The sequence below is a fragment of the Cherax quadricarinatus genome, chromosome 56 (genome assembly GCF_038502225.1).
Source record: "Cherax quadricarinatus isolate ZL_2023a chromosome 56, ASM3850222v1, whole genome shotgun sequence".
Taxonomy (NCBI): domain Eukaryota; kingdom Metazoa; phylum Arthropoda; class Malacostraca; order Decapoda; family Parastacidae; genus Cherax; species Cherax quadricarinatus.
In genome coordinates, this window is record NC_091347.1 from 2,187,098 (window position 1) to 2,201,615 (window position 14,518).

The 14,518-nt window shown below is 39.7% G+C and overlaps 1 protein-coding gene across 2 annotated transcripts in view; it reads right to left on the bottom strand.

Annotated features, from left to right (window-relative positions):
• Positions 1-14,518, bottom strand: part of LOC128700829 (calcium-activated chloride channel regulator 2) — a 134,454-nt gene that overhangs the window by 27,821 nt on the left and 92,115 nt on the right. For both annotated transcript variants that reach the window (XM_070097018.1, XM_070097019.1), the window contains exon 8: positions 1,356-1,667. In XM_070097018.1, the coding sequence (XP_069953119.1) occupies positions 1,356-1,667 (312 nt within the window). The remainder of the gene's footprint in view (positions 1-1,355; positions 1,668-14,518) is intronic.

Below are 14,518 nucleotides of genomic sequence, written 5' to 3' on the forward strand. Positions count from 1 at the left end.
ATGGAAGGTACTACTTAATTTATAGATTTACCCTTCAGGGAAGAAGTAGGTAGTTTATACTGTTAGTAAACTAATATTAGGATTATTGAGGCAACTGTAGATAATAATAATGTAGACCTAAGACCTTAACATAGGTAGTAATAGGCTGATAATGTAGGCAAACACTAGGTTATGTTAGCCAGGGAGAACTGGCAGCCCAAGTTTGAATGCTGGGGCACGGGGTTTTGAGACCGCCGTGCTTTCTTCTTAGACTAGACAACGTCTGAGCAACACGTGCCGTGATCAGCAGGCGTTGCCCCCCACGTGTCTTCACATATGAGACCTGGGGAAATCTGGTGGAGGCACCTCGATGTACCATAGATGACCTCCTCCGTCAGGCCCATACAGTAAGACAAGACCTCCACTTTATCTTAGGATTCTGGCCAGCGTCTGGGAAAAGTTGTGAGTGAGTTGAACTGTAGGCCTTTGTGCAGCCGGCAGTTCATGACCAGTACGTGATTTTGTCTCTTGTCTACCTAGAAGCTAGTGTCCGTTTCTGCATAGTTATACTAGGGGATACACACCCCCTTGGAAATAGGAATTTCTGAGGTGCAGGCAGGTCACTAATATCGATTGAATATTGCAGGAATTAAGGCTCCCGGTTGCACGTTGTTTCTGAGGGGAAGTCCAAAGGGGCTAAGCTTAGGGAGGTTGAAGATCAGGATATATGCTGCAACACCAAGTAAGTTAGTCCTTTAAACGTGCATGCAGGCGAGATTTCTTGCAACATCAGTCATTTATGAAAATCTGTCCTATAAGCCACTTGTGAGGCTGAGGTACCGACCTCAGAGCTCGGTGTCAACAGAGCTTGCCAGGGTAGGCAACTCACTTGGAGGCAGTCCAGACAAATTTTCACAGAACATAACTACAGTAGTTTGGTGTACAAATGTATCCTGTATACAATAAATGCATGAACATACAGTATACCATAATACCAGAATATTTTTTTTATTTATATAGTACAGTATATTGCACTGACTGATTAATTATAGTCTCAGTAGGTGGATGATGATGAGTATCTTTCAGTCAGGTTAAGCCCCAATGGTAACAGATAAGTAAATAGGCACAGTCTCATCCTTACCAAAGTGAACATCAACAAACTACACATTTCCTTACCCATATAAGGTATACCAAAGATCACGTTTTAGTACCTTCAGGTTAACAGTCTCAATGTTTGGAAACTAAACCTTGATTCTACATGATTTTATAAGTGCAGAATTAATATACTGTACAGGTAGAACAAAATTATGATTCTCTGAAGGATTTATGACTTTTTTTTTTTTTTTACAAAGTCAAAGATAAAAAAGATCACTTACTTTTTCAAGCGAGTTTCCTCCAACTTTGAGTAAATTTTCAGAGAGAGCTGCATAACTGTCTACAGACTGATAACTGTTGAGGTTACCTAAAATCATAACCGTATCTATGATGTTACTGGCAGTGAGTACAGGGGTTCCAGGTACAATGTCAGCCAAGTCCTGGTAAACTTGTATGGGAATATTGTCATCATGGGGGTACAGGATGGGCCATACTTGATACCCCTGTGCTGCATCTATGAGACTTGGAGATGGCTGATAGGCTTCTAGGTTCTCGGTCACAAGTACAATTACACCTTTTTCATTTCCTAGTATCTAGTTTGGGATCAAAGGAAGTTCCATTAAATAACTGAATTCAGCATAACTAAGGTTATTAGAACAAACTCTGGCTCTTTAACTTACAAAAAGCTATTACATATGCAGTATAAGCTTATTATTTAAAGTAAATGGAGCAAAATAGGATGACTTGAAGGGTGTATAAATCTGTAGTGGAGGGGAGGAGAGAGTAGGGTTTGTCCTAGGAAAGGATGGAGGGATGGGGGTAAAACGTTTTGTGTACAAGGAGCTTGGACATACAGCAGGCATGTGTGAGCATGTTAGATAAGAGTAAATGGAGATGAATGATTTTTGGGACCTAACCAGCTGTTGGAGTGTGAGAAGGGTAATATTTTGTGAAGGGATTCAGGGAAACCAGTTAGCCAGACTTGAGTCCTGGAGGTGGGAAGTACAGTGGCTGCACTTTAAAGGAGGGGTTTGGGATATTGGCTGTTTGGAGTGACATCTAAACTGTCGTATCTGAGTGCCTCTGTAAAAACTGATTATGTGTGATGGTGAAAGTGTTGAATCATGGTGAAAGTGTTGAAGGATGGTGAAAGTGTTTCTTTCTGTTTTTGGATCACCCTACTTCAGTGGGAGATGGCTGGCATATTAAAAAAAAAAAATATATACATCTTCTTTCTTTCAACACACCGCCATATCCCACCGAGAAGGGGTGGCCCAAAAGGAAAAACGAAAGTTTCTCCTTTTACATTTAGTAATATATACAGGAGAAGAGGGTACTAGCCCCTTGCTCCCGGCATTTTAGTCGCCTCTTACAACACGCATGGCTTACGGAGGAAGAATTCTGTTCCACTTCCCCATGGAGGTAAGAGGAAATAAACAAGAACAAGAAAGAAAATAGAAGAAAACCCAGATGGGTGTGTATATATGTTTGTACATGTATGTGTAGTATGACCTAAGTGTAAGTAGAAGTAGCAAGACATACCTGAAATCTTGCATGTTTATGAGACAGAAAAAAGGACACCAGCAATCCTACCATCATGTAAAACAATTACAGGCTTCCGTTTTACACTCACTTGGCAGGACGGTAGTACCTCCCTGGGCGGTTGTTGTCTACCAACCTACTACCTAGAAAATATATACATATATATATATATATTTTTTTTTTTCAACAAGTCGGCCGTCTCCCACCGAGGCAGGGTGACCCAAAAAAGAAAGAAAATCCCCAAAAAGAAAATACTTTCATCATCATTCAACACTTTCACCACACTCACACATTATCACTGTTTTTGCAGAGGTGCTCAGAATACAACAGTTTAGAAGCATATACGTATAAAGATACACAACATATCCCTCCAAACTGCCAATATCCCAAACCCCTCCTTTAAAGTGCAGGCATTGTACAGTGGACCCTCAACCAGCGATATTAATCCATTCCTGAGAGCTCATCGTTAGTCAAAATAATCGTTAGTCAAGTTAATTTTCCCCATAAGAAATAATGGAAATCAAATTAATCCGTGCAAGACACCCAAAAGTATTGAAAAAAGCAATTTTTACCACATGAAATATTAATTTTAATACACACAAACTGAAGATTACATGCACAGTTACATGACACTTACCTTTATTGAAGATCTGGTGATGATTGATGGGATGGGAGGAGGGGAGAGCGTTATCTTCTTACTGTTTAGAAGGGGAATCCCCTTCCATTAGCACTTGAGGCAGCAAGTCTTTTTCTGGGGTTACTTCCCTTGTTCTTTTAATGCCACTAGGACCAGCTTCAGAGTCACTGGACTTCTGTCGCACAACATATCTGTCCATAGAGACCTGTACCTCTCGTTCCTTTATGACTTTCCTAAAGTGGTTCATAACATTGTCAGTGTACAGGTTGCCAACACGGCTTGCAGTAGCTGTGTCAGGGTGATTATCATCCATAAAGCTTTGCACTTTAAGCCACATTGTACTGATTTCCTTAATCTTAGAAGTAGGCAACTTCTTCAATTTCTCTCTCCACTCCTCCGAAGCAGTTTCCTCAGGTCTGCCCTCTTGCTGTTCAAGATGATCTAGCAGCTCATCAGTGGTTAGTTCTTCACTGTCCTCCACCACCAACTCTTCCACATCCTCCCCCAAAACTCCAACCCCAAGGACTTCCCCAATGCCACAATGGATTCCTCAACTGGCATAGGATTCTCAGGGTTAGCCTCAAACCCTTCAAAATCCCTTTTGTCTACACATTCTGGCCACAGTTTTTTCCAAGCAGAGTTCAATGTCCTCTTAGTCACTTCCTCCCAAGCCTTACCTATAATGTTTACACAATTGAGGATGGTAAAATGATATTTCCAAAACTCTCTTAGAGTCAGTTGAGTTTCTGAGGTCACTACAAAGCACCTTTCAAACATAGCTTTTGTGTACAGTTTCTTGAAGTTGGAAATAACCTGCTGGTCCATGGGCTACAGGAGAGGAGTGGTATTAGGAGGCAAAAACTTCACCTTAATGAAGCTCATGTCCCTAGAAAGTCGCTCTGCCACATCTGTAGGATGACCAGGGGCATTGTCTAATACCAGGAGGCACTTAAGGTCTAATTTCTTTTCAATTAGGTAATTTTTCACATCGGGGGCAAATGCATGGTGTAACCAGTCATAGAAAAAGTCCCTAGTGACCCATGCCTTACTGTTTGCCCTCCACAGCACACACAAATTAGCCTTGAGGACATTGTTTTTCCTGAACACTCTGGGGGTTTCAGAGTGATACACCAATAAAGGCTTCACTTTGCAATCACCACTAGCATTAGCACACATCAACAGAGTAAGCCTGTCTTTCATAGGCTTATGTCCTGGAAGTGCCTTTTCCTCCTGAGTAATGTACATCCTGCTTGGCATTTTCTTCCAAAACAGGCCTGTTTCGTCACAATTAAACACTTGTTCAGGTTTCAGTCCTTCACTGTCTATGTACTCCTTGAAGTCCTGCACATATTTTTCAGCCGATTTGTGGTCCGAACTGGCAGCCTCACCATGCCTTATCACACTATGAATGCCACTACGCTTCTTAAATCTCTCAAACCAACCTTTGCTGGCCTTAAATTCACTCACATCACTAGTTGCTGGCATTTTTTTAATTAAATCGTCATGCAACTTCCTAACCTTTTCACATATGATTGCTTGAGAGATGCTGTCTCCTGCTATCTGTTTCTCGTTTATCCACACCAATAACAGTCTCTCAACATCTTCGAGTACTTGCAATCTCAGTTTCGAAAACATAGTTGCACCTTTGGCAAGAACAGCTTTCTTGATTGCCGTTTTCTTGCCCACAATAGTAGCGAGGTTGATTGGGGTTTATTATACAACCTGACCAGCTCAAGAGATATGCACTCCACTTTCATATTTATCAATGATCTCTTTCTTCATCTCCATAGTAATTCTCACCCTTTTTGCTGTAGGGTTGGCACTAGAAGCTTTCTTGGGGCCCATGGTGACTTATTTTGCAGGTGCAATCACTAAAAAGGCTGTGATAATATGAAATGTTCCAGTTGTATGTTTAGAAGCGACCGCGGTGGCTGGCTGGCTTGTAAACACTGGCACCAAAGGGACAAGTGAGGCGCGCTCAGGCCAAAGTGGACGTGTATGGTACGAACGAATAGCGCTGGTCGGGTTTTTAAGCGCTAGTTGAGGCAAAATTTTTGCGTTTAAATGAATTGCTAGTCAGATTTATCGTTACTCGATGCCATCGCTGGTTGAGGGTCCACTGTACTTCCCATTTCCAGGACTCAAGTCTGACTATATGAAAATAACCGGTTTCCCTGAATCCCTTCACTAAATATTAACCTGCTCACACTCCAACAGATCGTCAGGTCCCAAGTATCATTCGTCTCCATTCCCTCCTATCTAACACGCTCATGCATGCTTGCTGGAAGTCCAAGCCCCTCGCCCACAAAACCTCCTTTACCCCCTCTTTCCAACCCTTTCGAGGACGACCCCTACCCCTCCTTCCTTTCCCTATAGATTTATATGCTTTCCATGTCATTCTACTTTGATCCATTCTCTCTAAATGACCAAACCACCTCAACAACCCCTCTTCTGCCCTCTGACTAATGCTTTTATTAACTCCACACCTTCTCCTAATTTCCACACTCCGAATTTTCTGCATAATATTTACACCACACATTGCCCTTAGACAGGACATCTCCACTGCCTCCAATCGTCTCCTCGCTGCTGCATTTACCACCTAAGCTTCACATCCATATAAGAGTGTTGGTACTACTATACTTTCATACATTCCCTTCTTTGCCTCTATAGATAATGTTTTTTGACTCCACATATACCTCAACGCACCACTCACCTTTTTTCCCTCATCAATTCTATGATTAACCTCATCCTTCATAAATCCATCCGCCGACACGTCAACTCCCAAGTACAGTGGATCCCCAGTTAACGATATTTTTTCACTCAAGAAGTATGTTCAGGTGCCAGTACTGACCGAATTTGTTCCCATAAGGAATATTGTGAAGTAGATTAGTCCATTTCAGACCCCCAAACATACACGTACAAACGCACTTACATAAATACACTTACATAATTGGTAGCATTCGGAGGTGATCGTTATGCGGGGGTCCACTGTATCTGAAAACATTCACTTCTTCCATACTCCTCCTCCCCAAATTGATATCCAATTTTTCTTTATCTAAATCATTTGATACCCTCATCACCTTACTCTTTTCTATGTTCACTTTCAACTTTCTACCTTTACACACATTCTCAAACTCATCCACTAACCTTTGCAATTTTTCTTTAGAATCTCCCATAAGCACAGTATCATCAGCAAAAAGTAACTGTGTCAATTCCCATTTTGAATTTGATTCCCCATAATTTAATCCCACCCCTCTCCCAAACACCCTAGCATTTACTTCTTTTACAACCCCATCTATAAATATATTAAACAACCATGGTGACATTACACATCCATGTCTAAGACCTACTTTTACCGGGAAGTATTCTCCCTCTCTTCTACACACCCTAACCTGAGCCTCACTATCCTCATAAAAACTCTTAACAGCATTTAGTAACTTTTTATTTATTTATTTATTTAGAAATTTTAGCATACATACAGAGGTACAAAAAAATACAGGTAAGAGCAGCATGCCAAAGCCACTTACATGCATAGCATTACAGGCTGGCTTAAAATTAACTTAAGATTAACTAAGCAATGATGAAATCAGTGATAAGACATTATTGTAAACAGATAACTATAAAGCACAAATGAGTATTACAAAGACAGGTCATATGGTTGCATGCACTGCTGTTCATTCAGTAGAATGGAGTATTCTGTTAGGTAGTGTTTTTAAAAAAATAACAAAGTTAGATTGGGTCCTAGGTTTAACATTTATGTGATATAATTTTAAGGTTCAGTTATTCAGTATTTATTTGGTTTTGAGTGAGTAAGTGAACTTTGAGAAGAGACTTGAATTTATAAACAGGTAGTGTTTCTTTTATATTTACAGGTAATGAGTTCCAGATTTTAGGGCCTTTTATGTGCATTGAGTTTTTGCAAAGCGTGAGATGGACACGAGGAACATCAAAGAGTGATCTGTGCCTTGTGTTATGGTCATGTGTTCTGTTGAGGTTGGCAAGGAGATGTTTGAGGGGAGGGTTAATATCAGAGTTAAGTGTTCTATGTATGTAATAGGTGCAATAATAAGTATGGATGTTTTGTATGGTGAGTAGGTTGAGTGTTTTGAATATTGGTGGAGTGTGCTGCCTGTAGTGAGAATTTGTTATCATTCTAACTGCAGCCTTTTGTTGGGTAATTAGTGGTCTGAGATGGTTAATTGTTGTTGAGCCCCATGCACAAATTCCATAGGTGAGATAGGGGTAAATAAGAGAGTGATAAAGGGCCAGGAGGGCTGACTGTGGAACATAGTACCGTATCTTCGATAGTATGCCTACAGTCTTGGAAATTTTCTTAGAAATTTGTTGTATATGTGTATGAAATATGAAATTTGAGTCTATTATCGAGGTGGATTCCTAAGAATTTTCCCTCTGTTAGCTTTGTGATAGGTGATCCGTTTATCGTTATGTTAAGAGGTACATCTGTAGCTCTGTTACCAAACTGAATGAAGTAGGTTTTGTCAATGTTTAGTGTAAGTTTGTTAGTCCTCATCCAGGTAGATATTTTCTGTAATTCGGTGTTTACAGTATTGGCTAGCGTGACTGGGCTCGGGTGAGAGAAGACGTATGTAGTGTCATCTGCAAAAAGTGTGGGTTTGAGTAATTGCGAAGCATTTGGTAGGTCATTTATGTATAGGAGAAAGAGAAGAGGGCCAAGGACACTTCCCTGTGGGACACCAACTGTACTTGTTTGTGCGGAAGAGCTTGCCCCATTTGCGTACACATATTGGCTTCTGTTGCTGAGGTAGGACTTGAGGTAGTTGAGGGAGTGCCCTCTAATACCATAGTGTGACAATTTTACGTGGAGCAAGTCATGGTCAACTGTATCAAAAGCTTTACGTAAGTCAATGAAGATCCCCAGTGGGACTTCTTTTTTCTCTATTGCAGTGTATATATGTTCTAGCATGTGTATAATAGCATCATTATAAGATTTTTGAGAGAGGGTGTAAATTGGATATTGGCCTATAGTTATTCAACTCTGTTTGGTCTCCTCCTTTATGGATCGGGGTGACCCTTGCTATTTTGAGAACTGTAGGGAAGGTGGAGGATTCAATGGATTTGTTAAAGAGTGTTGCAATGATTGGTGATAGTAGGTTGGTAGACAGCAACCGCCCAGGGAGGTACTACCGTCCTGCCAAGTGAGTGTAAAACTGAAGCCTGTAATTGTTTTACACGATGATAAGATTGCTGGTGTCTTTTTTTTTATCTGTCTCATACACATGCAAGATTTCAGGTATGTCTTGCTACTTCTACTTACACTTAGGTCACACTACACATACATGTACAAGCATATATATACACACCCCTTTGGGTTTTCTTCTATTTTCTTTCTAGTTCTTGTTCTTGTTTATTTCCTCTTACCTCCATGGGGAAGTGGAACAGAATTCTTCCTCCGTAAGCCATGCGTGTTGTAAGAGGCGACTAAAATGCCGGGAGCAAGGAGCTAGTAACCCCTTCTCCTGTATATATTACTAAATGTAAAAGGAGAAACTTTCGTTTTTCCTTTTGGGCCACCCCGCCTCGGTGGGATACGGCCGGTGTGTTGAAAGAAGAAAAGACTTGTGACGCTTTTTTGTATATAAAGGGTGGTAAGGTATTTAAATCTCCTGCCTTGTTTTTCAGTGCGTTGATAATAAGGGAGACTTCGTATGGGTTAGTCGGAGCTAGGAACAGTGTGTTCGGGTAGTTGCCAGTGAGGTAGTCATTTGGTGGGGTATCTGAGCTTGGGATATTATTGGCAAGGTTTTGACCTATAGTGGAGAAGAAATCATTGAGTCTGTTTGCTGTTTCTGTTGGTGGGAGTTGGGGTTCATCTGATTTTGCTAATTTTATTTCGCTAAGTCGTGATATCTTTTTTGTTCCCAGAATTTCTGATAGGGTCTTCCAGGTCTTTTTTATATCACCTCGTAAGTTGGATAATCTGTTCTCATAATACAATTTTTTTGCCCTTCTTATCAGGCTGGTTAGGATTGACGAGTAACGTTTTGTTTGGTCTCTGGTTATGTGACCCATTCTGTACTGTTTTTCATATCGGTGTTTTGTATTTATGGATTTGAGAATGCTGGGTGTTAGCCAGGGACTGTTCAGTCTCTTAGGTGTCATCTGTTTAGTTTTTTTATGGCAGTGCTTGTTATAAAGGTATTGGGTCTTTTTTAGAAAATTATTAAAACATTCGTCAATATCTGTATAGATTTCTAGCTCAGTGTGCCAGTCAATGTTTGTTACTGCTGTTGTGAAGTTATTAATGGCTGCCTCACTGTGAAGTCTGAAGGTGACTTTAGTAGTGTCTTGGGGTATTTTACCAAGAGTTGTTATGAGGAAAGTAGGGTAGTGGTCTGTGGTATTATCTGTAATTATGCCTGATTTTAAAGGGGATATGGTGTTGGTCCAGATGTGGTCAAGTAGGGAAACACTAGTCTGTAACTCTTGTAGGTTTTGTTACTGTTGGTAGCAACATGCAGTTACTCATTGTGTTTGTGAATTCAGTAACGTGTGGGTCCTGGTCTTGCAGGAGATTTATATTGAAGTCACCTGAGAGTAGTAAGTGATCTTTGTTCATGCGTGCATCAGTTATCATACTTCCTAGGTTTTGACTAAATTGGCTAATGTTTGATTGTGGAACTCTGTAGATGTTTATCACTGTGAGAGGTTTTTGTAGGTAGTTGGATTTGAATTTAGCTATTATATATTCCCCATGTTCATCCCTTGTGCAAGTATTAGTGATACATTCTAGTTGGTCTGAGTAGTATATACCTGTGCCACCCCCTTGTTGGTCTGGCCTACAGTTGTGTATGGCTGTGTAACCAGGAATGGCATAGACATCTGTAGTATCAGGCTTTAGTTAGTGTAATGATGGACATATTGGCATGCAAGGAATTTAGTAATGCTAGGAGGTCATCATAATGCTTTCTTAAAGATCTGATATTGTAGTTAAAGATAGTTATGTTGTTGTTGGCTCTGAGAAGTGCCTTTGATTGTTCTGCTGTGTAGTAATTACAGTAACTGTTTGAATCATTTAAGTCATTAAATAAGAGGTTGGTATCAGGATCAATGCTTGTAATCATAAGATTTGTAGTGAATCTATAGTTAGAATTAAGTAAAAAATAAAGTAAATATTCTAAAGCTAAAAAAAATAGCACCTGAATTATTTAACAAATGTAAAAAATAATGAGCTAAGGTAGTTTTTTAAAGCTAAAATAAAGGAGAACAATATAAAAGGGACTAAAATAATTTGTGGTGAACAAATAAAGTGATGATCAAATAATGGAGCTTGGGAATATGATAGTAGGTAGTACTTTAAAGGTAATTCTTTAAAGTTAGAATTATAATATAAAATTATAATATAAAAGGGACTAATATAAGTTGTGGTAAACAATAAAGTGGTAATCAAATAAATGAGCTTTGGAGTATAATGGCAAAATAGTGAACTTATTAACTTTAGCACCTGAGAATAGCACCTTGATTATTTTATCAATTGTGAATATATGAGCTAAGGTAGTTATATAAAGCTAAAATAAAGGAAAAAAAATATATAAGGGACTACAATTAAGTAATGGTAAACAAGTTAAATGGACAGATAGTCACTATGAAATATTATTGGTTTAGGAGTAAGATCTGATTTGTAATATTAAATAGGTTGAGCAGTTTATTGCACAATAATAAGTAAAAAAAAAAAAAATGAGGTAGTTGGTACTAGCTAGCAAAAGATAGTTTTGGTACTTGCAAAAAAGTAATTGGAATATACACTAATTGCACACACAATAAAAAGTGACTAAAAAAACAAGTAGTGGTAAACAAAATTAAATGGACAGGTAAGAACAATGAATAATATTAATTTGGAGTAAGATTTGACTTGTAACATAAAATTATGAGCAATTAATAGCAGTAAGAAAGAAGTAAAAAAGTATTGGAGGTAGTTAGCATTAGCTTGTGATGAAAAAATAATAAAAATAATAATGCACAATATAATAGTAAGGTACACTATATGCACCACACGTATATATGTATTAAGGGCACTTATCTAATCTGTTACAGAAATGACAGCTTTTCTAAGGAAGGTAGAGAAATCATGTTCATTTGAGATGGTATATTGTTGTCCTGTTGATGTTTTCCTTACCACCTATTCCATATACTTGCAACATCTGCCACATTGCTCCTCTATCCACTCTATCATATGCCTTTTCTAAATCCATAAATGCAATAAAAACTTCCCTACCTTTATCTAAATACTGTTCACATATATGCTTCAATGTAAACACTTGATCTACACATCCCCTACCCACTCTGAAGCCTCCTTGCTCATCCGCAATCCTACATTCTGTCTTACCTCTAATTCTTTCAATTATAACCTTACCGTATACTTTTCCTGGTATACTCAGTAAACTTATTCCTCTATAATTTTTACAATCTCTTTTGTCCCCTTTCCCTTTATATAAAGGGACTATACATGCTCTCCGCCAATCCCTAGGTACCTTCCCCTCTTTCATACATTTATTAAACAAAAGTACCAACCAATCCAACACTATATCCCCCCCTGCTTTTAACATTTCTGTCATGATCCCATCAGTTCCAGCTGCTTTACCCCCTTTCATTCTACGTAATACCTCATGTACCTCCACCACACTTACATTCTGCTCTTCTTCACTCCTAAAAGATGGTATACCTCCCTGGCCAGTGCATGAAATTACCGCCTCCCTTTCTTCCTCAACATTTAAAAGTTCCTCAAAATATTCTCGCCATCTACCTAATACCTCCATCTCCCCATCTACTAACTCCCCTACTCTGTTTTTAACGGACAAATCCATACTTTCCCTAGGCTTTCTTAACTTGTTTAACTCACTCCAAAATTTTTTCTTATTTTCATTAAAATTTCTTGACAGTGCCTCTCCTACTCTATCGAGCAGGGTTTCACAGGGGTCAGTTCTAGGACCAGTGCTGTTTCTGGTACAGTAGAACCCTGGATTTCATACTTAATCCATTCCAGAAGGTCATACTAAGTCCGAAACATATGAAGTAATATTTCCCATAAGAAATAATGTAAATCCAATTATCCGTTCCAGACACCCAAAAATATTCACAAAAAAAATCATTTTTTGAAGAATAACTATAGTTTTACATACAGAAAACAATGAGAAATAAATATAAAGCACTAATTTTAATGATAAATGAACATTACATACCTTTATTGAAGACTCTTGTTAGTGTATTGAAGAAGGCGAGGACAGGAGATAGAGTTGAGGTTATTTTTTGTTGGAAGGGGAATTCCCCTTCATAAGGACTTCAGGTATCAAAGCTCTCTATGGGGCTACTTCCCTTCGTTGTCTTTTACTGGCATTGGACCCTGTCGCACTAAAAATCTGTCCAGACAGCTCTGTTTCTGGTGTCTCTTTAAGATTTGCCTAAAATGGGACAAGGTATTATCACTGAACATGTTGCAGATACAGCTTGTATCAGCTTGGTCAGGGTGATATTTTTCAATAAAAGTTTGCACCTCATTCCACTTTGCACAAATGTCCTTAATCACTGAAGAAGGCACCTTCTCCCTTCTCTCTTCCTTCTCCTCTGAAGCAATTTCCTCAGCTGCAGTCTGTTGCTGCTCCAGTTGAAGGTCTTGCAGCTAGCGGTTAGCTCTTCCCTGTGGTCCTCACCAACTCTTCCACATTCTGGCCACTCACATCCAACCCCATGAACTTCCCCAGACACACAATACATTCCACAACAGGCGTAGGGTCGACAGGGTCAGCTTCAAACCCTTCAAAATACAGTGGATCCCCGGTTTACGATATTATTTCATTCCAGAAGTATGTTCAGGTGCCAGTATTGAACAAATTTGTTTCCATAAGAAATACTGTGAATTAGATTAGTCCATTTCAGACCCCCAAACATACACGTACAAACGCACTTACATAAATATACTTACATAATTGGTCGCATTGGGAGCTGATCGTAAAGCTGGGGTCCACTGTACATCCAAACATCCTGGCAAACTTGGCTAAACATACGCTACTTTCATATTTTTCTACAATCTCTTTCTTGAATTCTATCGTGTTTCTCACTTTCTTTACCAAAGGCCTGGCACTAGGAACTTTCTTTGGGCTCATGGTGGCTTATTGTGCAGTCGCAATCAATAAACAAGCACAAAAATTGCAAAATGTTTCAAATGAATGCTCACTCAACCAGTGACAGAGCCAGACTGAGGCAGCGTCCCAGCAGGCGGATGCGTCTGATACGTACGATTCCTGGGAGAAGGTACGAAATCTGGAGAAAAATTTCACTGAAAAAAGTGTTCTAAATCTGAAACGTCCGATATCCAGTGCGTGCGAAATCTGGGGTTCCACTGTATATGTGAACGACATGACAAAAGGAATAGACTCAGAAGTGTCTCTGTTTGCAGATGATGTAAAGTTAATGAGGAGAATTCAGTTGGAGAAGGACCAGGCAGAACTACAAAGGGGTCTGGACAGGCTACAAGCCTGGTCTAGCAACTGGATCCTGGAGTTCAACACTGCCAAGTGCAAGGTCATGAAGATCGTAGAAGGTCAAAGAAGACTGCAGACAGAATACAGCCTAGGGGGCCAAAGACTACAAACCTCACTCAAGGAAAAGAATCTTGGGGTGAGTATAATACTGAACGTATCTCCCAAGGCGCACGTCAACCAAATAACTGTTGAAACATATGGGCAACTAGCAAACCTAAGAACAGCTTTCCGACATCTCAGCAAGGAGTCATTCAGGACTCTGTACAGTATGTACATCAGGCCTATATTATAGTATGCAGCACCTGGGCAAGCATGTCAGGAAATTAGAGAAATTACAAAGGTTTGCAACAAGACTAGCCCCGGAGCTAAGGGGGATGTCCTATGCAGAGAGGTTAAGGGAAATTGATCTTAGGACACTGGAGGACAGGGGGACATAATAACATATAAAATACGTACTTAGAGGAATCAACAAGGTGGACAGAGATAAGATGTTCCAGAGATGGGACACAGCAACAAGGGGGTCACAGTTGGAAGCTGAAGACTCAGATGAGTCAAAGAGTTGTTAGGAAGTATTTCTTCAGTCACAGAGTTGTCAGGCAGTGGAATAGTCTTGAGAGTGAGGTGGTGGAGGCAGGATCCATACAGAGCTTTAAGAAGAGGTATGATGAAGCTCACAGAGCAGGATGTGAGTGACCCAGTAGTGACCAGTGAAGAGGTGGGGCCAGGAGCTATGACTTGATTTCTGAAG